Below are 26,380 nucleotides of genomic sequence, written 5' to 3'. Positions count from 1 at the left end.
TCACCCATTAATGGAAGAAGGTAGCATAATGGATGAAAAACCAGAAGCCAGTAATGTGTTGTTTACAAGAAATACACTTGACACGTAAAAATTCATGCATCATTTAAATGGAGTGGTTTGATCAGTGAAAAATGAGTCATAAGGAAAGCTGATTTCAATGTCAGGGGATGAAACCTGAAAGGAGGTTTAAAAGGAAAGGAAAAAGGGATAAAAAACTGTGATTGGGGGTAGGATAATGGGGAAAAGAAGAGGGAGCAGTGAAGTGGAAATAGATTACTTCAATTATAGATCTCTAATATTAGGCATAGTCCTCTTTAACCATCATTTTCTTATTTTTAAAGAGGAGATAGGGGCAAAGAGGAGAAATAGGTTTGAAACATGAAGTTTCACACAGAGTTCACTTTGAACACAGAGTTCAAAGAAGGTGCTGGAGCAAAATCTGTTATCTTTTAGGTGAACTAAAGAAAAAAAAGCAAGGTTACAATCAGACAAAGTAACAATATAAAAAAGCAATAATTAAAATAGATAAACAGGGAAACTACATTTATACTTAAAGACACCATAGATAGCAAATTAATAATAGTAACTACTATATATGGACCAAAAGGCATAGCCTCTAAATACTTACAGGAAAAGTCAATTGAAATATAGGAAGAAATGGTCAACAAATGAAGGAGAAATAGATAGCAAATTAATAACAGTAACTACTATATATGGACCAAAAGGCATAGCCTCTAACTACTTACAGGAAAAATCATTTGAAATATAGGAAGAAATGGTCAACAAATGAAGGAGAAATAAAAGAAATTATCAGAAACCATTTTGCCCAGTTTTGTGCCAACAGAATTAATAACTTAAATGTGTGAATATTTATAAATATGTAAAATATCCAGATTAATAGAACTATAAATAGAGAATTTAAACAATCCCATTTCAGAAACAGAAATAGAAAAAACATAAATAAATCACTAAAAGAAAAAAAAACCAACAATTTATCACCAGTTGTTTTTATAAGTGAATTCTATCATACATTCAAAAAACAATTAAATCCAAAAATTACAAAAATGGTGTGCAAAAATGATAAGGGAAGGTCTCCCACCAAACTCCTCCATACTTATATCCATAGTGATATGACACAGACATGGTCTTGAATCCTACCCTAACTAAGGAGGGACAAAGCAGAGAAAATAAACTATAGATAAAATATCCCTAATGAACATTAGTGCAAAAATATTAAATAAAATATTAGCAAAGTGGCTGCAACTACATATTAAAAGAATAGTTAATACTATGAAGAATTTATACCAAGAATGTGGAATTGGTCCTATGTAAGGAAAGCTATAAAAATTACAGACCACATTAAAAACAACAAAAAGCAAAAGCTCACATGATCATATCAATAGATATAGAAAAAAGCCTTTGGCAAATTGCAATATCCATTTTAAAAAATACTCTAAAAGCAAAGGAATAAATAGATCTTCCTTTAATGTGGTAAATAATAGCTTTTTAAAACCTAGAGATAGCATTGTATGTACTAGAGAAATGCTGGAAGCCTTTCAGCATTTCAGGAAAAACCAAGAATATCTGTTATTACTATTATTTGATATTATACTAGGAATGATAGCTATAGCAATAACAGAAGAAAAATGGAGGGAATAAACATAGGGAAATAGAAAACAAAAGTATTGATTTTTGCAGATTATGTGAAGGTCTATTTAAATAACCCTAAAAATGTAACTACAAATTCATTGAAGAAATAAATAATTTCAGCCAAGTGGTAGAATATAAAATAAGCCCACAAAATTATCAGCTTTTCTGTGTACTACCAACAAAACTCCAGCAGGAAGAGACAGAAACAGAAATTCCATTCAATAATTACAGAATATATAAAATATTTGAGAATCTACCTACCAAGACACAGATAGGAATTATATAGATATTATTATGAAACACTCCTTATAGAAATATGTACTTAAATAATTGGAGAAATATTAAAGCTTATGGCTAGTCTGTCTTGACATAGCAAAATGACAATAAATCTAAATTTTTTCAATGCCAAAAACAATCAAACGGCCAAAGGATTATTTTAGAGAGCTAGGAAAAATAACATTAAAATTCATCTGGAGGAAGAAAATGTCAAGAAACTTAAGAGAAGCATTTTTTTTAAGTAGGAAAGAAGAGTACCTGGTAGGACCATATCTCTATACTACAAAGAAGTAACCATTGAAACTATTAAAAATTGAAAGGTTGATAAGTGGAATAGATTAGGTATGCAAGACACAAAAATGAATGAACATAGTAGTAGCATAGTGTTCAGTTAAACCAAGGACTCTAGTTACTGGGATAAAGACAAAAATTATTGGGAAAACTGGAAAGTACTCTAGCAGAAATTAGGTTTAGACCAATATCTCACATCATATACCACAATACACTCCAAATGGACTGTATGTATGTATATATGTATATGTATATGTGTGTGTGTGTGTGTGTGTGTGTGTGTATATATATATGGATGGTGGGAAGAATTCTTGACTAAACAAGGAATAGAAAAGATCTTAGAAGACAGAATGGTTCATTTTGATTACACAAAACTGAAAAGCTGGGTAAATATAATCAATAAGGTTAAAATTAGGAGAGAAATAACTGGGGGGAAATATATGCAGTAAATTTGTTTGATAATTTGATATTCAAGATGTATGGGGAAATTATCCAAACACATAAGACTAAGAGCCATTCCTCAATAGTTAAATGGTCAAAGGATATTAACAGACAGTTCTCAAAGGAAGAAAGATAAGATATTAATAACCATGTGAAAAAATGAAACAACCATATGAAAAAAATAACCAAATGAAAAAATGTTACAAATAACAGATAAATGAGAATTGAAACAACTCTGAAGTTTCACCACATACCCACCAGATTGATGAAGTGACCAAAAAAAATTGCTGTTGGAGAGGATGTGGGTGAAGAGGCCTAATGATAAAATGTTGATGGAGCTCTGAAAATGGGCAAGCCATTCTAGAATTTGGAATTATATCCCCAAAGTCACCAAACCGCGAAGGGTTTATACCCCAATTAGATCAGATTATCAGCTCCCTAAGGGCAGTGATTATTTTTGGGGAGGTAACTTAGTGCTTAGCTCAATGCCTAGCACAGAGTAGATGCTTAATAAATAATTATTAACTTTATGATTGACTAAGGGATCAAAGACAAAGAAAAAAAAGATACATATGCAAACCAAAATTTTTGTGGTAGCAAAGAATTATAAAATAAGGGTTTACCCACCAATTGGGAAAGACTGAGCAATTTGTGATACACAACTATAATGTGATTGCATCACAAGAAATTACAAAAAGAATGAATTCAAAGAAATACGAGAAGACTTAGATAAAGTGATGCAGAGTGGGGTGAGGAGAGCTAGAGCAATGTATAGATTGATTCCTTCAGGACCATACTCTGGTGGTGATGCCTCCTCCTTACTGGCTCTTTTTCCTTTTTTTTATAATTTATTTTTTATCTTTAGTTTACAACACTCAATTCCACAAGTTTTTGAGTTTCAATTTTCTCCCCCTCCCCCTCCTCCCCTCTCTCCGCCAAGACGGCATGTAATCTGATATAGGTTCTACATATATCTTCACATTAAACTTATTTTCACAATAGTCAAGTTGTAAAGAAGAATTATAAACAAAACAAACAACAAAAAAGAGAGAGCAAATAGTTTCCTTCAGTCTGCATTCAGACTTCATAGCTCTCTCTCTGGACGTGCATAGCTTTTTCATCACGAGTCTTTTGAACCTGGCTTAGAACCTTGCACTGCTGAGAAGAGCCAAGTCTATCAGAGTTAGTCACCACAGCTACTATGTGTCTCTAATCATGTACGATGTTCTCCTGGTTCTGCTCCCCTCGAACTGGCTCTTTTTCACCTGCTTATTAACATGTTCAAGTCTCTCCAATCTAAAATAGCCTTCCATTGGCACTTCTACCATACCCAGTCACCATTTTATCCTTCTCCTCATCACTGCCAAACATGTTGCAAATGACTACATTTGATGACTATTTTCTTGCACACACTCTCTTCCCAACACTTTGTAATATGGTTTCTGACCCTGTCATTCTACCGAAATTCTCCCAAAGGTCACCTATTGCCAAATCCAATGATCTTAAGTTCTCGTCCTTTCTGCAACATCTGATTGCCCATTCTAACCCTACCTCTCCTGTTTACTATCTATGGGACTTTGGACAAGTCATCTGACTTCCCTGGGCTTCAGCTTCCTTATCTACTCAATGAGGGAGCTGGACTAGAATGCCCTCTGCTATCTCTTCCAATGTTCCTGCCCAGAAACCAGCCAACTGATCCCTTCCCTTTGGCATGTAAATTCCTCTAAAATAAACTATGACTATCCATATGGCAAATAAAGCAGGACATGCCCAAAATATTTTTTTTCCTTCAATGAAAGGACTAGAATTTTCCATCATCTTAGGTTTGACTGATAGCCTGTCTTCAGCTATGAAAGTCCCCAAAGAAGAACAAATCTGTTACACTCTGGTCAACACATTTCCATGGAGATGAAACAGTGAAATGTGATGGAAACTTCACACTTGAAATAATGTGCCATTGTATTTTACAAAGGAGGCACTGGGCATCTTTTGGGTTGGGGGTGGGGAATGAAACCATCAGGCTACATTCCTGTGTCAGTTCATCAAGACAAGAAGCTGTCCTTGACGCATTATCATGGAAATGATAGTTACCCTCCATGCGTATATAATTTGGACATGAAAAAAATAACACAGATTGGAGAGAGAATGTTCAAAGAGGCCTAGAAGCTCCCTCCAACGGCTGGCCTTCAAAGGTACTGAACCGAAAATTTCAGAAGGGAAATAGAGCAGAGCCAAATTCCCTAGCCCTATATTTCTAAGGAAGAGCAATACATAGACAACAACCACAATAACAACTATGCCTATCTAATCTAGCGCATTCACCTCCACCCTAGCTAAACTGGTCCCATTTTTCCTCGCTAGGATCAAGATGGAAGATCTGAATGGCCCAGGGGCTTTTTTCGGGACGCACATTCTGAACGATTTCTTAAGCCGTTGCCTCCAGTGCAGAAATAATTTACTGAATGAGAGCTGAGAAGCACAAAGATGCATTTCTCCAGAACTTGGGAGAGGGGGGAGAATGGTGGGATCATAGGATCGTAAATTTAAAGCTGGAAAGGATCTTGGAGATCATCAAGTCTATTTAGCAGACGAGGAGACTAAGGCTCACAAAGGTTACCCAGTAACAGAGTTGGGACTTGAGCCCAGGTCCTCTGACATCAAATTCAGTGCTTCCTCCCCTACGGAAATTTTCCACGGCCAGTTTTGTAGGTGACAACATGGTTGTTGTATACTTTCACAGGAATTTGGAACACTGGTTTTTCCTTGGTAAAAATCCCTCCTGTTGTTAACACAGAGGATTGGAAGAAACCTGAGTGGGTTTCAAAACATCCCCCTCCCTTTTTATTAAAGTCATGGTTAAATGTCTTCATTTTGCCTTTTGAATAAAGAATATATGTGGTATAGGGAAAAGAGCTCCAGATTGAAAGCCAGAAGTTCTGGGTTCAAATTCCAGATCTGCCATTAACTAGCTGGGATACAATGGTTGACAAATTCCTTCACCTCTGCAGGCAACTTCATGGTCTGTAAAATCCAGCTCTAAATCCTATGATACTGACAATAATTTCAGTTGTCAGGAGGGTTCCTGAAGAAGCCAGGGCCTGTGCCCCCTATGGTTTTACAGCCTAATGTCCCCTTTTGGGAGAGAGTACTCTAAAAAAAATGTGGGGGAGGGGGAGGAGTGAGGTTGCCGTTTACACATTCTATCCCACAAAAAATCCAGCATTCTCTCTCCACCAGTCTATCAGTCCTATTAAGGAATGGGTTTTAAAAGATTATGTTGGTGTCCTGGTGGCTGTCTCCTGGGATGGGATGATTTATTTCCTTTTATTTGGGAAAAGGCTTTGCAGAGAGTGGATAGGACTGACTGAATGTCATCAGGCAGGGGAGGGGAAGCCGAGCGGAATCCCAATGAATCCCTCCGGAGAAAGGCGAATAGGACTTGGGAGGAGCAGCTGTTGTCTAGGGGAATGGTGATGGGGAGGGGGAAGGAAGTCAGATCTTGGAAGATTCCATAGCAGCCAAGGGAAACAGGTGTGGGGCAGAGAACCCAGGTGTCCTGATTCTCAGTTCAGCATGCTTCCCACCACCTCCTTATCCTTTTGTTAGGTATCGTCCTCATCATCAACAAGTATTCATTAAGTAGCTATTTGTATATGAAAAGACTCCCACAGACTTGGTTCCTGCCTTTTCACTGCCTCTAGCTTGAAGCATTCCAGTTATCAAACCATAGGGACACCTGAGGCTCAATAAGTGGTCACCTGGCTGCTATTGCCAGTCAATCTGCAAATGGTGAGGAGGGGGTTCCCATATAGGAATTGTATAGGACTGCCTGAAAGTGCCCAGGAGCTTTCTCCCTTTCAATTTGATTCAGTGGAATTATATATTAAATAGTTTATGAAATAGCTGCCTTATATAGAGCATTGTACTAGGTGATGGAGAAGATATAAAGTGGGTATAGAAGGCAGCTGGGCTGCTAGACGGTGCAGTGGATAGAGCACTGGGCTTGGAATCAGGAAGCTTCATTTTCATGAGTTCAAATCTGGCCTCAGACACTTCCTAGCTGTGTGACCCTGGGCAAGTCACTTCACTCTCTTTGCCTCAGTTCCTCATTTATAAAATGGGCTGGAGAAAGAAATGGCAAACCACTCCAGTATCCTTGCCAGGAAAACCCCAAATAGGACTGAAATGATTCAACAGCAACATATGACACAGTTCCTGCCCTCTGGGTGGTAACAAACTAGTTTGGAGATAAGATGCATACAGAGAATACATATATATATACACACACACACACACACATATATATATATTCATATATATAATACACAACAGTAGCATCAAAGATCTAGAGTTAGAAGTCATTAAGTCCAACCTCCTTGTTTCACAGTTGAGGACACTGAGGTAGGAGAGATTAAATGATTTACCCAAAGGTCACAGAACTAGTAAGTGTTGAAGGTGGGATTTAAACAGAGGGCTTCAGAACTCCAAGTCCAATGATCTATCCACAACACCATGTGCATTGGAGAGTGCTAGAGAAAACATTGTATGACATCTGAGGAGCAAAGGGTCATTACCAATTTGGGAAGGTTTTCATCACCATTCACCCCATTGGGCCCTTCTCCCTCCTTGCTTGATACCTATATCACAGTCACCTTACTCTTAAATTCCAACAGGTTTGAAAATGTGATGACTAGAAGTGTTTCATGGCAGGGTAACAAGGTGCGAACACACTTGTTATCCCTGTCCTAGTCCAAATATAGATGCATAATGTTCCCCAAATATCTGGGGAAAACTTTCTGGGGTAGGGGAGAAGTGCTGCAGTACATTTAAGTGAATAAAAAATTCATAGATTCTCAGTGCCAGAAAGAAACTTAGAAATCATTTATTTCAACCGTCTTATTTTACAGATGAGGAAACTGGGCTCTACAAATGTGAAATGACTTCATCATAGTCACTAGAAGATGTGATTGCTTAGCTACTGTCAGTGATCTTTGAAAGAGGCAAACTACAGGACTGGAAACTGTCAAGGGTTGTCACAACTTCCAAAAAGGGAAAGAATCTTCAGACTATAGGCCAAGACACTTGATTCCAGTTGCTGGCAAAATTCTTAGATGTAGATTAGAAGAATGGTTAGTGGACATCCAGAAATGAATGTGGTGCTATCATGGCTTCATTAAAAACAGGTCATGTTAAAAAGATCACACTTCTTATTTTGCCAGTGTTTCTAGACTAGCAAATGAAGGGTATAGTTGAGGATATAGATGGTGTATAAAGTTTAGCTGTACATATATATGTATATATATCGACATACACATACATATATACATACATATGTGTATCTATATGCACACATATATAGTTTAGAAGGATATAGCTGAAGATATAGTTCATATGTACTTTGCAAAGCATTTGACAGATTACCTTGCGTTATCTTTGTGTACAAAATGGAGAGCTATGGAGTCAAACTCAAATAGAAACAGGGGCCACTAATCTGTACATAAGAATCCCTTCAGCCTGCATATTGACTTGGTTTTTAAAATGTACTGTTGACTATGTTTTATTATATTTTTATTTATTTTGTTAAATATTTCCCAATTACATTTTAATTGGGTTCCAGTAGCACCACAGAGTATTGTGGGCCACATGTGGTCTTGGGATGAGGGTGGGGTGTTTGATACCTCTGGGCTAGATGGTTGTAAATTGAGGTGGCTGACAGACTAGGCCCAGTGTTTAGTCATTAAACATTTGATGTCAACTTGGAGTCACTAGTGGAGTATCTCAGGGATCTGTTGTTCAATTCGGGTAGCAACATAAATGAAGACAGAAAGGACATTTCATATCAAATTATCTATGTATGACCTAAAGTGAGAAAGGATAGTGAGCACATTGGATGACAATCAGGATCCAAAAAATCTGAACAGAGTAGAATGAGCCGCATCTAATAAGGTGTAATTTTGTAGAGAGATGAAAAATCCTGTACTTGGGATAAACAAATAAACACAAACAGCCGCACAAGTACAGGGTAGGGGAGGTATAGCTACATAGTAATTCATCTAAAAAAGATCTCAGGATTTTAGTGGACTACAAGCTCAATGTGAACCCACAATGCAATATGGCGGTCCCCAAAGCTAATGCATTAAGAGAAAACTAGAGTCCAGAATGAAGGATCATAGAATTATAATACTATGTGCTAGTCTGGCCATATCAGAGGTACTTCATTCAGTTCTAGGCTTTACTTTTATAGGAGGATATTGGGAAACTGGAGAGTGTCTAGGAGAGAATAACCAAGGGGATACTCAAAGCTATTGTCATAGGAAGGCAAGTTGAAGGAAATGAGGAGATTTAATTTAAAGAGAAGAAGGCTTAGCAGGGACATGAAAATGGTCTTAAAATATATGAAGAACCATTAGATGTAAGCAGAATGATATCTACTCTGCTTGGCTGTACAGGACAAAACAAGGTGGCAGTTGTAGAAAGGAAGACTTAATCTTGACATGAAGAGAGACTTCCCAACAATCAAATCCATCTATTAGTGGAATGGACAGCCTTGGGAAGAAGTGAGTTTGCCATTAATGGCGACCATAGGATCACAGATTTAAAGTTAGAAGAAACATTTGTTGTTGAGTCATTGCAGTCATGTCTGACTCTTTGTGACACTATTTGGGGTTTTCTTGGTAAAGAGATACTAGAGTGGTTTGCCATTTCCTTCTCCAGCTCATTTTACAGATGAAGAAACTGAGGCAAACAGGGTTAAGTGACTTGTCCAGGGACACACAGCTAGTAAGTATCTGAGGCTGGATTTGAACTGAAGAGGATGAGTCTCAGGAAGAAGAAACATTACAGCCCCCATAGTCAAAACCCTTTATTTTAAAGATAAGGAAATGGAGGCCCAGAGTGATTTACCCAAGGTCATATAGGTAGTAAGTGGCAAAGCCGATATTTGAATCCAGATCCTCTGGATCCAAATGCAACATTTTCATCCAGGGTGGCTGGACCAGAGAGGTTAAGAGGTGAAAATAACATGAAATGAGGCTAGAAAGGTAGGTGGGAGCCAGATTGAGGAAGCTTTAAACTCCAAAGTAAGTGGTTTATATTTTATCCTAGAGGCACTTAAGATTTTTAAAGAGGGGAACAACATGCTTACCTGTATTTTAGAAAGATGACTTTGACAGCCATGTGGAAGATAGATTGGAGAATGGAGAAAATGGGAGCTAGGAAGCTACTTGTGAAGCTATTATGGTAGCTTTGATAAGAGGGCAGTAGGAGTGCCAGGCCTGGAGTCAGGGAGACTGAGTTAAAATCTGGCCTCAGATACTTACCAGCTGTATGACCCTGGGCAAGTCACTTAACTTGCCTCAATTTCCTCATCTGTAAAATGTACTTGAGAAGGAAACAGCAAACCACTCTAATATCTCTTTGCCAAGAAAACCCCAGATGGGGTCAAAAGAATCAGATAGGACTGAAACAACTAAACAGCAACAGTCATCAAAATCCAGTCGAGGGACAAAAGTTAAGATGGCTGGTGAATGCCCACAACTTGATATGAGAAGGTGAGGGGCAGAACTAGGGTGTTGGCTTTGTGAGTCAAGAGAAGGGGATTGATGACAGATACTGTAGAGGTAGAATTGATAAGTCTTGGCCACTGATGCCATATGAAGGGTGAAGGAAAGAGTCAAGGGTTATTAATATTAATTAATATTAATAACCTCAGGGTTATTAACCTGGATCACTGGGAGGATGATGATGCCCTCAGCAGAAATAAGGGAATTTGGAGGTAGGCCAGGTCAGGGAAAAGTTAATGAGTCTATTTTGTGTATGTTGGGTTTGAGATGCTTACAAGCTATCCAGGGAGAGATATCCAGAAGGCTATGGAGAATGACTGGGATAATAGAGTTAAGAAGTGGATAGATTTCTTCCATCAGGGATATTTCCAGGGGATTCCTGCTCAGCCTGGATTGGGGGAGAATAACCTTCCAACTCTGAGATTCTGTGATTTTGTGAAGTAGCAAAACCCTACTAAGAACCTGGGCTTCCCCAAAACCCAGTACTCTTCCCATGACACTGCTCTACCTCTTTGAGGTATAAGAATTCCAAAAGAGGGGCTCTGGTGCAGAAATTTGACTCCCCATTCCAACCCTTTCTGGCTCTCTGGCTGGCCTCTTGCCATGGCTGCTATGACAGCTTACCTTCCCCAGCAGAAGACTTCAGTTGTTGTGGAGTTAGCCTGTCTGAGTCTCTAGGCCATACAAACAGCCTCCCAGGGAGGCAATTAGTTTTCATTATGCTACTCACTAGGATTAAGGCTGGAGGAAAAAACATTAAAAACCAAAACATGTGTTCCCCCAAATACCAAATCAGTATGTAATGGGCATATCAGAAAAATAGGATCTGAGCCACTTAGGATCTGATTAAAAAAAAAAAAGAAAAATATATATACCAAAAAAAAAAAACAAACCCAAGAGAGACAGACAGTCTAAGGAACACAGTGGGACATGGAGGGTGGGAGTGGGAACATGCTAAATAGATAAATAAATGAGGAGAAGAGAGGCATAATTGTCAAAGGTGAGGGTAGATGGGACAGAAATAAACTAAGAGACCACAAAGTTATCATATTAGGGGAGAGAAAGAAAGGAACAAAGGTTGAAGAGAAATACATTTTATTACCTATTCCTCCTGGGTTTTCCCCCCAGGAAAAAGAAAGGAAGAAGACAGAAAGGAACAAGAAGAAAATACAAGGTTAGAGAATAAGGGGAGGCGGGAAGCAAGTTTGTAATCATTTAATGCCTTTTTTAATGTTCCCATAGCATTTTCTGTAGAGCTCCACACAGTGAAAGCTTTCAATAAATGTCAAGGACTGAAGAAAAAGAGAAATTAATGGGAGGGGAAAAAAGGAGGGAGAAAAAGAAACACAAGATACTTTTCTGTCTGATCTTCCCCAAGACACTCAGATTCTTTATGGATAAAGCACCATAGGGCATTTCAAGAGACATAGGTGCCAGGTGGAAATGGAAATCTAAAAATATGTACCATGCAGGGCACAATGACAGGTCCCTAGGGTACTGTACTGGAGACCTTCTTCCAAGTTGAAGTGGAACCTGTTCTATTGTCTGGCCAGGGGTATGCTAGTAAATGTTTAAAAGGTATGACTTCTTCCAAAGACCATTAGGAAAATGGTCCTGCTAAATGCTGGCTAGAGCCTGAAGGAATGGCAAAGAGGTGGCTCATGAAAAAACCAGAAGAGAGTGAAGACCAGACATAATTTGGGAGAAGTGAGGAGGGTCTCCATGGACAGACTTCAATCTATCCTCTTTAGCTTAATCCTTTCCCTTCCCTGAGATTGCCTCTAATATCTCAGGTGTCCTCAGTTTATGAGAAGTGGCTCCTCTAACCATCGGTTTATCTAGAGTTAGTATGGACTTTCAGTCTGGCCTTTTAAGATTAGATTCTAAGTTGAATAGTTACAACATTTCCATTCTTCCAAACTTTCCTCCACTGCACTCCACCAGATAGGGAGAGTGTGTGTTTGATAAATATCACAGTGTTCTAAATCGTATTATTCATACCAATGGTTGGTCACCAGAGGGGAGCACTGGACCCTCCATTATTATTATTTTTTTTAAATTTTGACTTTGGAATGTATTTTATGACACTCTTTGTTGTTGGAAGATTTAACATCATTGGATTGGAGCTGGAAAGGACTTTAGAGGTCATGTAGTGTTCATTTTTCTCCATTATGCTTTGCTTTGGCTGACATAAAAATCAGTTTGTATGTTCAGACTCAAAACTGACTGATGGTAAGCTGAAGGGTAGCCAGAAGGCAGGGAATTAAGAACCTACTCATGAAGAATTGAAAGCTGTTCATAAGAAATCTTGGAATGTAAGAGTCCCTATTCCTTTCCAAAGTTCTTTCCCATATATCCATAAGATCAAGAGTTAGAAAGGAGCTTGGACATCTTTTGGTCTTACCCACTTGCTTTTTACAGATAAGAAAACCGAGACCAAGATAGGTGGAAGTGACTTGCCTGTGGCACATGCCTTCCTAACTCTTTCCATTGTATTGTTCAGTCTCCTTTTCTGTGTCAGGTCAGAGGTGAAAACCTTGATGCCTCTAACTGGAAGTCTATGATCCTCTCATTTTATCCTCAGGGTTTGGTTGAGCAGGGTATTTATTATTCTCTCCATTTTACACAAAGAGAAATTGAATGACAGAGTTGCCCAAGGCAATTTAGGTACTAGGCTTTGGGGAGGTGAAAAAAAAGCTCTAAGATTCAGATTCTGGATTGTCTGCCTTTAGCGGTTTCTTTCTGGACATAGTACTACTGAAGTATTCCCATGTTTGGCTCGGTTTTATGAAGATCATAAACTGAATCTAGTCCAACTTCCTTATATCACAGATGAGGAAACTGAGTCCCAACGAGTTTAAGTGTCTTACTCAAGGTCACACAGGTCTTAAATAGCAAAACTAGAATTATAGAACAGTACTTTGACTCCAAATTCCCCACTGTTTCCACTGTATCAATCTGTGGAAAAGGAGAAAGGGTGGGTAGAAAAAAAACAGAGAGAGGAAGGGAATAAAGAGAAGGAGGTGACTAAAGAGAATAGAAGAGAGCAGCAACAGAGATGCTGAATTTCCAAATGAGGGGTAGAGTCACTTACTCCAGCACATCCCGATTGAACTGCTTCTTGCTGTTTCCCAGGAACTCTCCAATCATTTGTCTGCTAAGTCCCTTTCGCTGCAGAAGGAAATGAGCCACACCAATGGGAGTGTCGGGGATGAAGCCTCGGGAGATCAGGAACTGGATACCCTTGTCTGGGTTTCTGGAAATAGAGAAGGGGATCAGGGGAACAGTAAACTAGAGTGTTACCACTCCTCCACCTATCTTCAGTCCTTTCCATATCCAATAAGCTCTCTCCTGTCTGATCTCAGAAGACAAAAAAGATCTCAGAGGACATTTTGTCCAACTCCTCACTAAACAAGAATCTCCTCTACTCCCAATATCTCTGAATGTAGCCCATCATCACACCAGCTTTTTTGACTGCCATAATACACTGTTGTTTGTGTGCATGTTGAAGTAACTGTCCAGAAGACCCTTCAGACCAATTGCTGTTTAGCTATATCTCTCCCAACTTGTACTTGAGAAATTTTTATTTTGGACCCAAGTATCAGACTTTACGTTTATCCCCATTAATATATTAGATGTGACCCAATGTTCTAACCCATAAAGTTATTTTTGGAACCTGATAGACATTTGATGTGTTAGCTTTCCATTTTAGTTTTATGTCACCTGCTAACCTTGCCACCAAGGTACTGGCACAATGTCAAAGACAGGTCCCTAGGGTACTGTACCGGAGACCTTCTTCCAAGTTGAAGTGGAACCTATTCTATTGTCTGGCCGGGGGTATGCTAGTAAATGTTTAACAATCAGCTCTCCAGGAAAAAAAGCGCTCCTGACATACTTTTAAGTCTAATCTACATTGTTAATATTTTCTCCATTGCTTTTTAAAGTCTAAGCAATCTATAAAACAATAAACCAAGCCCTAATATGTAGTAGCATTTGCCAGTTTCCAAGATGTAAAAGCTCAAACTGAAATTTTCACAATCAGCTCTTGAAAGCTGGATCTGGCTGGCTCCAGCCCACCCCTGCCCTCATTTCTCCATCTTGTCCACAAGAATAGCATCAGAGATTACTTCAAAAGTTTTACTAAAATCAAGGTAATTTCCCTAATCTACTAAGAATCACAGAATTTAAGGGTTGGAAAGGAACAAGTCTAGCAACCCTGCCTAAAAAAAGAAATGAGGTTAGTGTGGCAGGATTTAGTATGGCAGTAATTAATATAGTACCTTGTGTATAGTTGGTGCTTCATAAATGCACGGTGATTGATGACTTATTCTTGATGAAGCTATGCTTTTTGTGATCACCACCTCTTTTTATAGATGTTCCCTAACATCCCTTTAAGAATACGTTCAAGGGGGATCTAGGTGGCACGGTGAGTAGAGCACTGGCCCTGGAGGCAGGAGGACCTGAGTACAAATCTAGCCTCAGACACTTGACACACTTATTAGCTGTGTGACCTTGGGCAAGTCACTTAACCCCAATTGCCCTGCCCTTCCCCTCCAAATTAAAAAAAAAATACATTCGATAATTTTGTAGAGACTTAAAATCAAGCTCATTAGCTTGTAGTTTGCAGACTCTACTTGCTTAACACCCTCCTTTTTAAAAAAATTAGGCAACATTTGCTCTTCTTCAGTGGCACCTCTCCTGTTCTCCAGTCCTTCAAAGATCACTAACAGCAATGATCCCAGCTCAACAATCCCATCTGCCAGTTCTTTTAGTACTCTAGGATGTGATTCTTCTGGCCCTGGTGACGCCCCCCACCCAACCCTTCCGCATTCATAGCCAGGGTCCCCTTCTGGTTACTACAAACCCTCCTACAATATTCAGAGCCCATTCCCCATTATCCCAACCATCTCTGACTACTACCAGCTTCTTCCTCTTGTTTTACTAACTCTGAGAAAAGTTGCTTTCCTAGTCCTCTCCTTTCTCTCCCACCCAGCTCCTTAATCATCTCCTCCCATTTCCCTTTCAGCCAAACTGTAAGGCCATATATGCTTGAGTGGGAATTGAGGAAAGGGCATTTGTGTTGGTAAGCAAAAATGGGCTCCTTAGCACTTAGTTCAACAAGTGCCCTTGAATAGTTTGGCTTTTGAGTAATTCATTGAGCCTTACCAGGTGCTAAGCCCCAGGCCCAAACCCCTATTAGGTGTAAAACCTTAGTGGGTGTGGATTGGCAACTAAGGTGGGGCCCAAAGTGGGGCTAACTCCAGGGAGGGCCTAGTTTACATGTCTGGGAGAGTAGAGGCTTTTAGACCACGTGGGTTTAATTCTACCTCTTTGTGACCTAGGTCACGTGGGTGAGTCGCATGTGTGACTCACCCCTGACGCTGAAAAAGATATAAAAACCAGGGGTTGGCTGTCTGTTCCTTGGAGCTCTTTGCTGCAGCAGTGGTGGCATGTGACTCTGCACCAGCCCTTGTTCTGAAATCCCGGGCTGAATCAAGATGTTGGTAACTATGAATTGTATTGGGTCTGTCTGTTGATATTTGTAATTTGTTTGTATTTCCCCTGAACTAAGTGAATGCTGTCTGTATGCTGAATTAAAGTAAACTTGTCAACCCCTTCACCTTGCTTTCCTTAGTTAAGCAGATCAAAAGAACCTGTGCTGTTGGCAGCTTTCTGGGTGCTGGCTGTGGGTGGATCTTACACCCCCACAGAAGCTGCTAGCCAGATTGTGGAAACAGCATTCTCACGCCCCTAAGAGGGGCAAGGAAGTGGAACTGCCAGGCTAGGGCCAGGCCCGAGGCTTCTTGAGTTTGAAGCTCAGTGTGATTCAGTGAAGCAGGCTACCCACCTCCAGATACAGAGATGATGGACCCAGATTGCAGAATGGGATATATTTTCAGCCATAGTCAGATCGGGAATTTGTTTTGCTTGACGATGCATTTTTGTTACAAAATATTTGCGACAATGTGGAAGAAGAGAGTAGTGAAAGAGATAAGGATGGGGTTACCTCCTCTCCCCTTTGAAACCAATCTCTGTTCCCCTTTCTGCACTTCCATATTCTCATTTGGAAACATATATGGAAAAACATACGGATCATCTCCGTGTCTCTCTTCCCACAAAGCAACTGGAAAACCTATATAACATTCCAGAAATTGGGTAGGTTTCTAAAAGGCTTTTCCTTCTTCCTCAGCACTTCTCCCTCCTCTCCTGGCTTCTATCTCTCCTACTCCTAATCTCAACAGACAGTTACCGCCTCAGCTACTCCTAGGCCTTGTATCAATAAGGGGAAACTGAGAGAGAGGGTAGTTTGGGAGAGAGAGAGAAGGTAGCCCAGCAGGGAATATACTGAAAGAGGAGGGAAATGGTCATCTACCTTGGCTACTTTGACTTCTACTGTCTATCCCTTTAAGACCTACTTCAATTCCTTCTTATAGAAGATAAGGAAACTCAGATCCCATTAGAAAGTAGTTCAAAATCAGGTTTCTATGATGCTGTGTATGAGAGTAGAGAGAAGAGAAATGTACCTGAGGCTGGGCCCAGGATACTCCCAGGTGTCTGATTTTGTGTGTAAGAGAAGGAGATGTCTGGCCACAGAGTTTTATGTTTAAGTGAAAAGGGGGTAAGGTTTTTGTTTTGTTTTTAAAAAGGATGAGCAAAATATCTTGTAAGATTAGGAATGTTCTGACCTCCTCAATAAACTCCAGGGACTCCCTATGACTTCCAGGATAAATTATAAAATCCTCTCTTTGGCATTTAAAGCCCTTCAGAATCTGGCCCTTTCCTATGTTTCCCTTTATGATCCAACTGGTCTGTTTGCTATTCCTCCCACCTGGTGCTCCACCTCCCCTCTGACTCTTAGCACACACAGATTGTCCTGGAATGCACCCCTTCTTTACCTCTGCTGCCCACTTTTCTTCAAGACTCATTTTCATGCTATTTTACCCCATTAGAAAGTAAACTCTTTGAGGGCGCTCTGTTTTTGCCTTTGTTTATATTCCCACTGCTTAGCACGGTGCTTGTATAGTGGTACTTAATAAGTGCTTGCTGGTAGACTCAACTTTCCTCTGAGTTCTAGTTCCACTTTTAAAATATACATATAAAATGTTTCGTGGATGCCTAAAAATAACATTGCTATCACTTCATAAGTCCCATTCTCTCTCCCTGCCCACTCCCTTCCCCTCCAAATAACTCTCCCTTATGAAAAAGAAGTAATTAAAACAAATCAACACATTTGTCATGCCTGACAATGGAAAGCCAAGTGATTTACTACCTCTTTGAAAGTGCTGCTTTCTGGCTTCCTGGCTAAATGCACGTCTATGGCAGCAGTCCACTCTACCATGTTCCTGGCTACGTCATAGATTTGTGCACATTTGTTCCCCTAATCCCCCCCCACCCTCCATTCCCTTTCTCTTCCCCTCATGTTCTTCCTTTCCTCACCGCCCCCCCCACTTTAGTCCATTTCTCACTCCCTTCCCCTTGTATTTCTTCTCACCAACACGTCTCTTGTGCACATCTCACTCATCCTGTCTCTCTCTGATCTCTATGCCAAATCTCTCACCTCACTTCTCTCTCTTTTACCCCCATTAAAAAAAATGAAAACTTAACAACTACCGGATAAGAGTACTTTCATATATATGATATAATAGAAAGATAAGTTTGTACATGAAACTATGAATCTGTTATATAAGGTATTTTTTCTTTAAAATATATATTAAAATTCAGCGTGTTACTTTCAAAACTATCCTTCTTATCTGTGACTCCTTGGCCTTCCTTCTTTTCTCTTCTATACATTTAAAAATATGTTTCCACAACCTTCTTTTCTTTCTTTTTTGTTCTTGGTAAACCTACCCCTAGCTCCTTCCCAACTTCCCTCTCCTACGTTGAGAAAAAAAGAAAATCAAAACCTTTGTAACTAATCTGTGGAGTCAAGCAAAACAAGTTCAATAAAATTTGTTTACAATTTTTTTTTTCTGCAGCTTGGGTGTGTCATACCTCTATCTGAAGGTGGGTGGCATGCTTCACTGTTAGTCCTCTGTAATCATCTGCACCCCTTTTCCCCATCTCCATCTCCCTTCTAGCACTGCTAAATTGCTTCCTCTACTATTTCGTCTTTCTATTCCTCCCTCTCATATAATTATGAACTTCTAAAGCTGGAAGGAGCTGTAGTATCATGAGGAAACAGAGGCCCATATAGGTGAAGGGACCGGTCCATAGTCCCACAGTTTGCCTGTGTCAGAACTTGAACTCAGGTCTTTTGAGTTCTAGCCTAGTATCCTTTCCACTACACCTTGCTTTCTTTCTCCATATCATCTTTCTTCTCAGCTGTACTCTATTCTCCTAGCCCTCACTCCTGCCTACTTCCCCTGCCCCAATCTAAGCTGGAAAGGAGAAGTATAGGGGATAGGTAGGGCCTGGCAAGGGTGCAGGGAAGAGGGGAGAGGGCCCCATGACTCACATGTTGAAGAGGTTGAGGCCGATGCGGTAGAGCCTCTTTCGAAGGGTGTCAGTAGAGAGTGTGGGGGATTTGCAGCTGGCTGGGTTCTCGCAGTGGTATCGGGGCAGGCTCAGTATCATAGCCTGCAGGGCCTCCTTTGAGGCTGACACCTCTGAGCTTGACTTGGCAGATTTGGTGGAGGTGCTGCTGCTGCTCAGTTGCTCTGAGTTGTCACCAGTCTCCATCTCACCCCCTTTGATTGACTCCCCTACCTCCTCTTCTTCCTCCTCTTCCTCACCCATTGCCCCCTCAGCCGCCTGCCCGTTTGTATTCACGTCCCCAACAGCCCCAACTTCGGTCCATGTGTGCCCAGCGGCTGAAGCAGATGAAGTCACAACAGGAGAGGCCAAAGCTTCGGCTCCCCCTGCCTCCTCCGCCTCCCCTTTGCCTGCCGCTGGGACCAGTCCAACCTGTGTCTCCTGCCCTCCCAGGCAGTTGGCCACAGAAACAGCTGTAGAGGAGGAGACAGAGATGTTCTTACTGGCAATCTGCACTGTGACATCCCGGAAAGCCATCATGAGGGTGCTTCTGCTTTGGGGCAGCCCAGCCCCTGACCCACCGCCCTCCTCCTCCTCCTCCAGGCTTAGTTCTGCAGCTTCCTCCTGCTCCTTCCGTTCTGTCTCCAGACCTGGGGGTCCCATCCCTCCAGCGTGGAAGGTCTCATGGATCTCGTAGGAGCCCCCTTCCTGGAGAGAACACATAGTCTTGAGGCTCCAGGTACTGAGAGCATCATCTATGGACTTAGCCAGGGACTGGACTTGCTCCGTGAAGGAGTCCTCGAGCTCGGTGAGTGTGCCTGTGATAGTGGCTGGCAGAGATGGGGAGCGGACCAGGGGCAGCCCCATTAGCCCATAGCCCTCCATCAGAGCCTTCTCTGCTGCAAAGGTCTCTGGATTGGGGACCCGCACCTTGCGCAAGGAGATACGGCGAGGGAGACGGCTCTCAAGCAGTGAGTTGCGGATCTTCTCGAAGTTCTTGCTAAGCTGATATTGGCGGAAGGCTGTTTGAATGGTGCAAGCTGCTCGCCGGGACACCAAGTGGCCTCCGTATTTGTGTTCTAGCATTTCAATCTGCAATACAATACAAAGGAGAAAGAAAGTGGTTTAGGATGTGGGGACCCAGAGAAGCATCTACCACCTGAGGCTGGCTACCTATGCAGAGTGCCAGATGCAGCGTGAAATTATCATTGGGGTGAAATGGCTTGACTGAACTTTGATAATGTCAGGCAATGCCAACTAGGACTTTCAGGGAGCAAACAGCTTGTGCCCAGTACCAAAACAAATGCCCAGAGTTCCTGGAGAGGTAGAACCCATTGGGGTACATATTCTAAGGGCTGGTACATCCTGCATGATGTCAGCTGGGGGTGGGAAGCTCCGGATAGCAGAGAGAAAGGAAAGGAACCTTCGTAGGCTTTGAGCAAGTGTTGCTGTCCATGTTTATTGGCCCCATCTAGGAAATTGCTGGTTCCCTCACTGGCTACCTGGCAAGTGACTGATTGCCTTCTGGAGCAGTATAACCCAGGCTAAATCTTGTTTCTCTGAGAAAGCTAAGAGTTATTCAAAGGGAGAGCTAAGAGTTATCCCTGGAAGAGGTCTTTTGGGGTCCAGAAGACCCTCAAAAGGAAGGGTAAGAGTTATTCTTCAAAAGAGGTCACTTGGGGTCCAAAGGAAACAAGGTTAAGGAGAAAGGGTTGGGAGGTAGAGGGATACAGCAACATCCCTAAGATGGCTTAACCTCAGACAAAATTATACTGCAAGTGAAGTTTGTCCTTAGTGCCTGACCACCTCCACTTTGTCCCTGCACAACCTCAGGAGCCCAGTTTCTATGCTATCTCCTACTTCCTTTACGAACACCTGTTTTAGGAAGGGATCTCTCATTCCCACTAAAAAGTCAATAACTAATAAGTTTTAAATGTGTCCTTGGAATCACAAAATGTTAGAACTGGAGGTGACCTTAGAGGTCATCTGGTTCAAGGTTGCTTAATCTTAGGTCCTTGGACCAGGAAGGGGACTATAAAGATTTCAGGGGGGAGGGTTCTATGAGCTTGGACAGGAAAAAAAATTACATCTTTAATTTCACTAACCTCTAACTAAAATTCAGCATTCCTTTCAATTGTGAATGTAAGTAATAAAACAGCCTTCTGAGAAGGGGTCTATAGATTTCATCAGACTGCCAAAAGGGTCTATGATACAAAGGTAAAGAAACTGACTCCATTTTACCAATAAGACAACTGGGCCCAGAGAGGGGAAGGGGAATCTAATACAGCTAATATATGGCAAAGCAGGAATGCTAGTCAGGTCTTCTGGCTCTAGATTCAGTCCTCTTTCCATAGTACCACAATGCCACCCGCTCTCAGGGGGCAATTACATTTAAATAGGGGACAACCCCGAAGTCAAATACCTGAATCTGACATTTCAGTCAACAGCCACAGGCCTCAGGGGAGATTTTCTTGGGGGGAGGGGACTTTCTTAGTGTAAGTGGGTGACGGAAGGGTGAAAGGGGAGAAACTAATCAGTTTGATGAGATCACAGGGCATAGACCTTTGTTAGGAGGGCAACCCCCTCATGTAGAGCAATCAGTCAACATCCGTTTGCTAGGCATCTCCTGTGGCATTGGGCAGATAGACATAAGCCCTGGCACCTTGCTGACAGAACACAGGGAATTTGTCTGTTTGCTTCCCAGAGACTGGGGCTACCTCTAAGATGATTTGGCAACAGAAAATTCAGAGGGATCTCTCCCAAGATTTGTGATCCAAAAGTGAGCTGTAAAAACAGCTGTCTTTTTTTTTTTTTTTTTTTGCTGGCCCTGTGGATCTCTCTTCCTTGGACTTCCAGACCAAAGGGCAAGGAAGGAGGATAGGGAGTGTCTTTCTCCCTTCCCAAACTCCCCCCAGCAGTACTAGTGACTCATTGGTGACACATGGCACTGCTACTTGCATACAGCCAGAAAAAGAGTTGAAAGACACTGTAATGAAACCCTAGTCTCCCATGTAGAGGAGGGATTTGGAACACTGTAGGCATTTTTGGTTGACTCTTCATGACCTCATTTGGGATTTTCTTGGCAAAGATACTGGAGTGGTTTGTCATTTCCTTCTCCAGCTCGTTTTATGCATGAGGAAACTGAGGCAAACAGGGTTTAGTGACTTGCCCAGGGTCACACAGCTAGTAAGTCTGAGACCAGATTTCCACTCAGGAAGACGAGTCTTCCTGATTCTAGGCCTGGCACTCTATCCACTGTGCCACTCAGCTGTCTTTTCTAGATGCCCAGAATCCAGCCTTCTTGCGAGGGGAAGAAGAATGGTGTTCTTGCAGCATCACTTTTGAGAGTTGCTTCAAATTAGGTAACCCCAGTTTAAGAGTTTCAGAATACAAGAGTTCGGTCACTGAATTGTCTAGGGGGAGATTTCCTTGGGGCAGCATCCTCCTTGGAGAAAGAAGAGGGTTCATAGTTTCTGCTAAATGGTCTACTTGGAGAACAAAGCCAAGGGGAGACTAGGGTCCTCCAGAAAGGGGATTGCTTGTTCAGTAGCCATCAAAATATGTTTTGCTCCTGGGAGGAAGTACCTGGAGTCTCTGTGGAGATTGTGTAGGGAAAAGAGGAATGGAATGACAAGGTGGAGCCTGATAGCCATTCCCCAAACCAGTGCTCAGGAAATCCCTTGTCTCCGGCTAGGTTAGATTCTACAATCAATCATGCTTCCTTAAAGAATTCAGTCATACCACATAAGCAATCAACTATCCTGCCTGTGTGTGTAGACAGCTAGGCCTGTCGTGAAGAAACCCATTGTGTGCCTTAGCGTTCCCCTTCATGAAGATTGTAGATAGAGCTGAAAAGGACTGTATGAACTCGCCGAAGTGGAGAATGCATGGAGAAGAATGAGCTGATGGAGAACAGGGCCTGGAGTCAGGAAGACCTGAGTTCAAATCCAGCCTCAGATACATAATAGCTATGTGACCTTGGGCAAGTCACTTAACCCTGTTTGCCTCAGTTTCCTCCTCTGTACAATGAGGATAATAACAGCACCTACCTCCCAGGGTTTTTGTAAAGATAAAATGAAATAAAGAGTTTGGCACAGTGCCACTATAGCTAGCTATTTATTATTATTACACATCTTTCATCCCTGTGGCTCCTGAGGACTTTCTCACCTCTTAAATCTCCTGGTACTATAGTTTATATAATATGTTGTATAATATGCATAGTGTATACACTTACTTGGTAGCAGTGCCAGAAGTGTCTATGTGCTGACAGGAGGCCCCATACTCAATAGCTCTGACAGCACACAGTTGCTACCAGCCCGTGCTTTCCTGTGGGCAGGCCTAGCACGGATATTTGCATACCTCATTCTCTAAGATGAACCCTCTCCTTTCCCAGGACCCTCTTATTCTATCCGCTTCCAACTATGAAAACCTATTTTTAGGAACAGGATTGATAAAACACATACCAACTTTAGTGTTTGTAACATAACCACAAAATGTCAGACTTGGGGGAGGGGGTGCAGGGTAGGTCTTAGAGATTATTTGGTCCATCCTCTGTATTTTACAGATGAGGAAACTGTGGCCCTTAGCCTTATTTAGCTAAGATTACATAGCTAGTTAATGACAATTAAGAACCCAGGTCTTCTGACTGCATTCTAGCAACTGAAAAAGTTTAACATTTAATTCCCTCCTCTCCTAATTATCTGCCTATTAAATACTATTCTTCAAAAAGAAAAATCTTAACACAAAGGAATAAAGTTCTAATGGCAAAAATTCAGGCTTTAGGGAATTGAATAAGGAAGTTATTTTGGAGGGGTTGGAACCCTTGAAGTCACACTCCATCTACAGATATATTTGGGCTATTGGGCCCATGTGGATGGCCAACTCTGGTCACCAGTGAGACACAGGGATATAGCAATATGCCTTTTAATGGCAACTTTGCCACCCTCCCCTCCCCCACCTTTACAGAAACCAACCCCCCAAATGAAGAAGACCTTGAGAAGCAGAGTCAGTCCTCCCAGCTGAGCACTGAGATTTTTCCGAGGGTCAGTAAAGGGCTTTGACTTTATCTGTGCATTGGTTTAGGAAGCCTTTTTCCTCCTTAGAGGAGGAAGAGTAGCTGAACCATACACCTACTTTCTCTACATCTCTTACCTTGGGTTACAACTGTAACCCAAGCTCCAAGGGAAACTTAAAGATTCTATCCCAGCCTAGCTTTTGTCCAACATCACTATCCTACCTTTTTGGTCCCTTAGGGAAACCCCACAGCCAGAGGATATCCTTATTAGGTTGTTAAATAGTGAGGAAGGTGGTGAAATGTGCTTTCCTGCTTGGGTTTTAATTAGAAGAGAGATTCTTTTCTTGGGAATGTTTAAGGTTCAACCCTATCTGGAAGTAGGGAGATGAAGAAATTGTGCCTTCATTTGGGATTAAATGGATTTAAGACCTGTTACTGCCAGGCTCTTGACCCTGTGGCCAATTCTAGATCACGGGCAATGGGCAACTTTTGTCATCCTGAGATAGAACTGGACCTTGTGAATTGTTTGATCCACTCCCATTAAGGGAAGAGGGTGTCTAGGGTGAGCCTAGATCTAGACTCCAAACATATAGCTTTGACTTTGACCTCTTCTACTTACTGCCTCTGTGATTTAGAACAAGTCAACTCACACCTCCCAGGGCTTCAGATGTCCTCTCCGTAAAATGAGGGCATGGTACTGGCTGATCTTTAAGGTCCATTTCATCTCTAAATCATATTGTTCTAAGCCCAAAGTCCTCCTTTTGGACCTCACCACTGAAATGTCCTGTAGCCTTATCAAACTCAATATGACCAAAATGTAACTCGTGAAATTCCTCCCCCAGACCCGTCTCTCCTCCACATTTCCTCATTTCTGCTCATTTCATCTTTCCAATCACACAGCTTAGAAACCTCAGAGTTATACTTAATTCTCCCCCCAATCCCTCCTATCTCTCCCACCACCACCATCCCCATATTGCTAACAGTTGCTGAGTTGTGTGGATTCTACCTTCACAACATCTGCTCTCACCTTCTCTCCATTCATAGAAGGAAGGAAGAAAGGAAGGAAGGAAGGAACAAGGGAAGGAAGGAAGGGAAGAAGGAAGGAAGGGAAGAAGGAAGGAAGGAAGGAAGGAAGGAAGGAAGGAAGGAAGGAAGGAAGGAAGGAAGGAAGGAAGGAAAGCATTTATTAAGCACCCACTTGGCAGTGTGCAAAGTGCTTTGCAAATCTTATTTCTTTGGATCCTCCCAACAACCCCCAGAGAGAAGTAGTATTACTGTCTCTATTTTGAGTTGTGGAGATTGAGACAAATAGACCATAAGAGACTTGTTCAGGGTGACACAGCTAGTTTAGCATCTGAGGTTGGATTTGAAATGTACTTTGTGACTTGGTTTTTAAGTTGTCAAGTCACTACCTAGCTGTCTCTAATGGTATACAACTACTACCCCAAATCAGGTCATTATCACTTCTTGCTTTAGCTACTACAATATCCCTCCACCCCCAAATTAATCTCCTTGATGCCATTCTTCCCTTTTCTTGTCCATCCTTCATATAGCTGATTGAGGTATATATGTGAACTGAATGCAAGTGAGGAGTCAAGAATAATCTTAGGCTGTAAGCCTAGGTGACTGGGAGGATGATGGTACCCTAAAAAGTAATAGGAAAGTTGGGAAGAGAGAAGGTCGGTTTGGGAGGGGGAGGTAGTTAATGCTTTCATGTTGAATTTCAGATGTCTGTGTGACATCACTTTGAAATGGTCAAGAGATGGTTGGTCATGTGAGCCTGGAGCTCAGGGGAGAGGTTAACTATATAAACAGATTTGAGAATCATCTGCAAAGAGATGACAATTCCATTTATTGGAGTTGATAAGATCACCAAGTGAGAGAGTATAGAGGGAAAAGAGATGAGGGCTGAGGACAGAACCCTGAGGGTACACCCACAGTAAGAGGGATTGAAAAGGAGGAAGATCCAGCTAAGGGGAAAGTTGGTCAGATGGGTAGGAGGAGAACCAGCAGTGTCATGAAAACCTAGAGGAGAAAGAATCCAGAAGACAGTGAATGTCAAAGGCTGCCCAGAGGTCAAGGAGAATGAAGATTGATAAAAGGCCATTAGATCTGGAAATTAATGATCACTGGCAGAGGAGATGGAAGCAACAGGTGGGGATGGCTTTTTCAAGGAGTTTACCCACAAAAGGGAGGACACATGCAAGAACTGCAGCACTCATGAACAGTGGAACACTTGTAGGTGATAGCAAGATCAAGGTCATGACCATGTCTGTGTGTAACTAAGGTGGAGTAGAGCAGTAGGTCATGGGGAATGAGTCAGTTGAGAAACTGGGAAGTTGAGTTGTTTGAGGGAGTATCAATATGTATGTGGAAGTCTCCAAAAATGAGAGCAGGAGTTGGGATGGAGAGAAAGACTGTGAGCCAGTCACTGAAATCATTGAAAAAGGAAGAAGAGTATCTTTGGGGTCAATACATAACAGCCACCAGAATTTTGATTAGATGATAAATCTGGACTGAGAGGAGAAGTTAGTAAGTAATCTTGATAGAGGGAGAATCTGGAAGTAGCAATGGGGAGGAAGGGGAATTCTGACTTCCCCACTATGACCAGAGCTAGTGGGGGCTATGAATGAAAATGTGACCAGTACTAGAAAGTGGTAGCCAGGGATGCAGT

General features: G+C 41.6%; 1 protein-coding gene across 2 annotated transcripts in view; it reads right to left on the bottom strand.

Annotated features, from left to right (window-relative positions):
• IQSEC3 (IQ motif and Sec7 domain ArfGEF 3) overlaps positions 1-26,380 on the bottom strand; it is a 153,658-nt gene that overhangs the window by 31,940 nt on the left and 95,338 nt on the right. The window contains exons 4-5 of one of the 2 annotated variants that reach the window (XM_036758351.1): positions 18,676-19,784; positions 13,315-13,476 (exon numbers count right to left, since the gene is read on the bottom strand). In XM_036758351.1, the coding sequence (XP_036614246.1) occupies positions 13,315-13,476; positions 18,676-19,784 (1,271 nt within the window). Of the gene's footprint in view, positions 1-13,314; positions 13,477-18,675; positions 19,785-26,380 lie in introns of those variants that run through there. The other variant, XM_036758352.1, reaches the window with a different exon arrangement.

This window comes from Trichosurus vulpecula, chromosome 5 (assembly GCF_011100635.1).
Source record: "Trichosurus vulpecula isolate mTriVul1 chromosome 5, mTriVul1.pri, whole genome shotgun sequence".
Taxonomy (NCBI): domain Eukaryota; kingdom Metazoa; phylum Chordata; class Mammalia; order Diprotodontia; family Phalangeridae; genus Trichosurus; species Trichosurus vulpecula.
The sequence above is the reverse complement of the archived record's forward strand: the minus strand, read 5'-3'. Positions and strand labels throughout refer to the sequence as shown.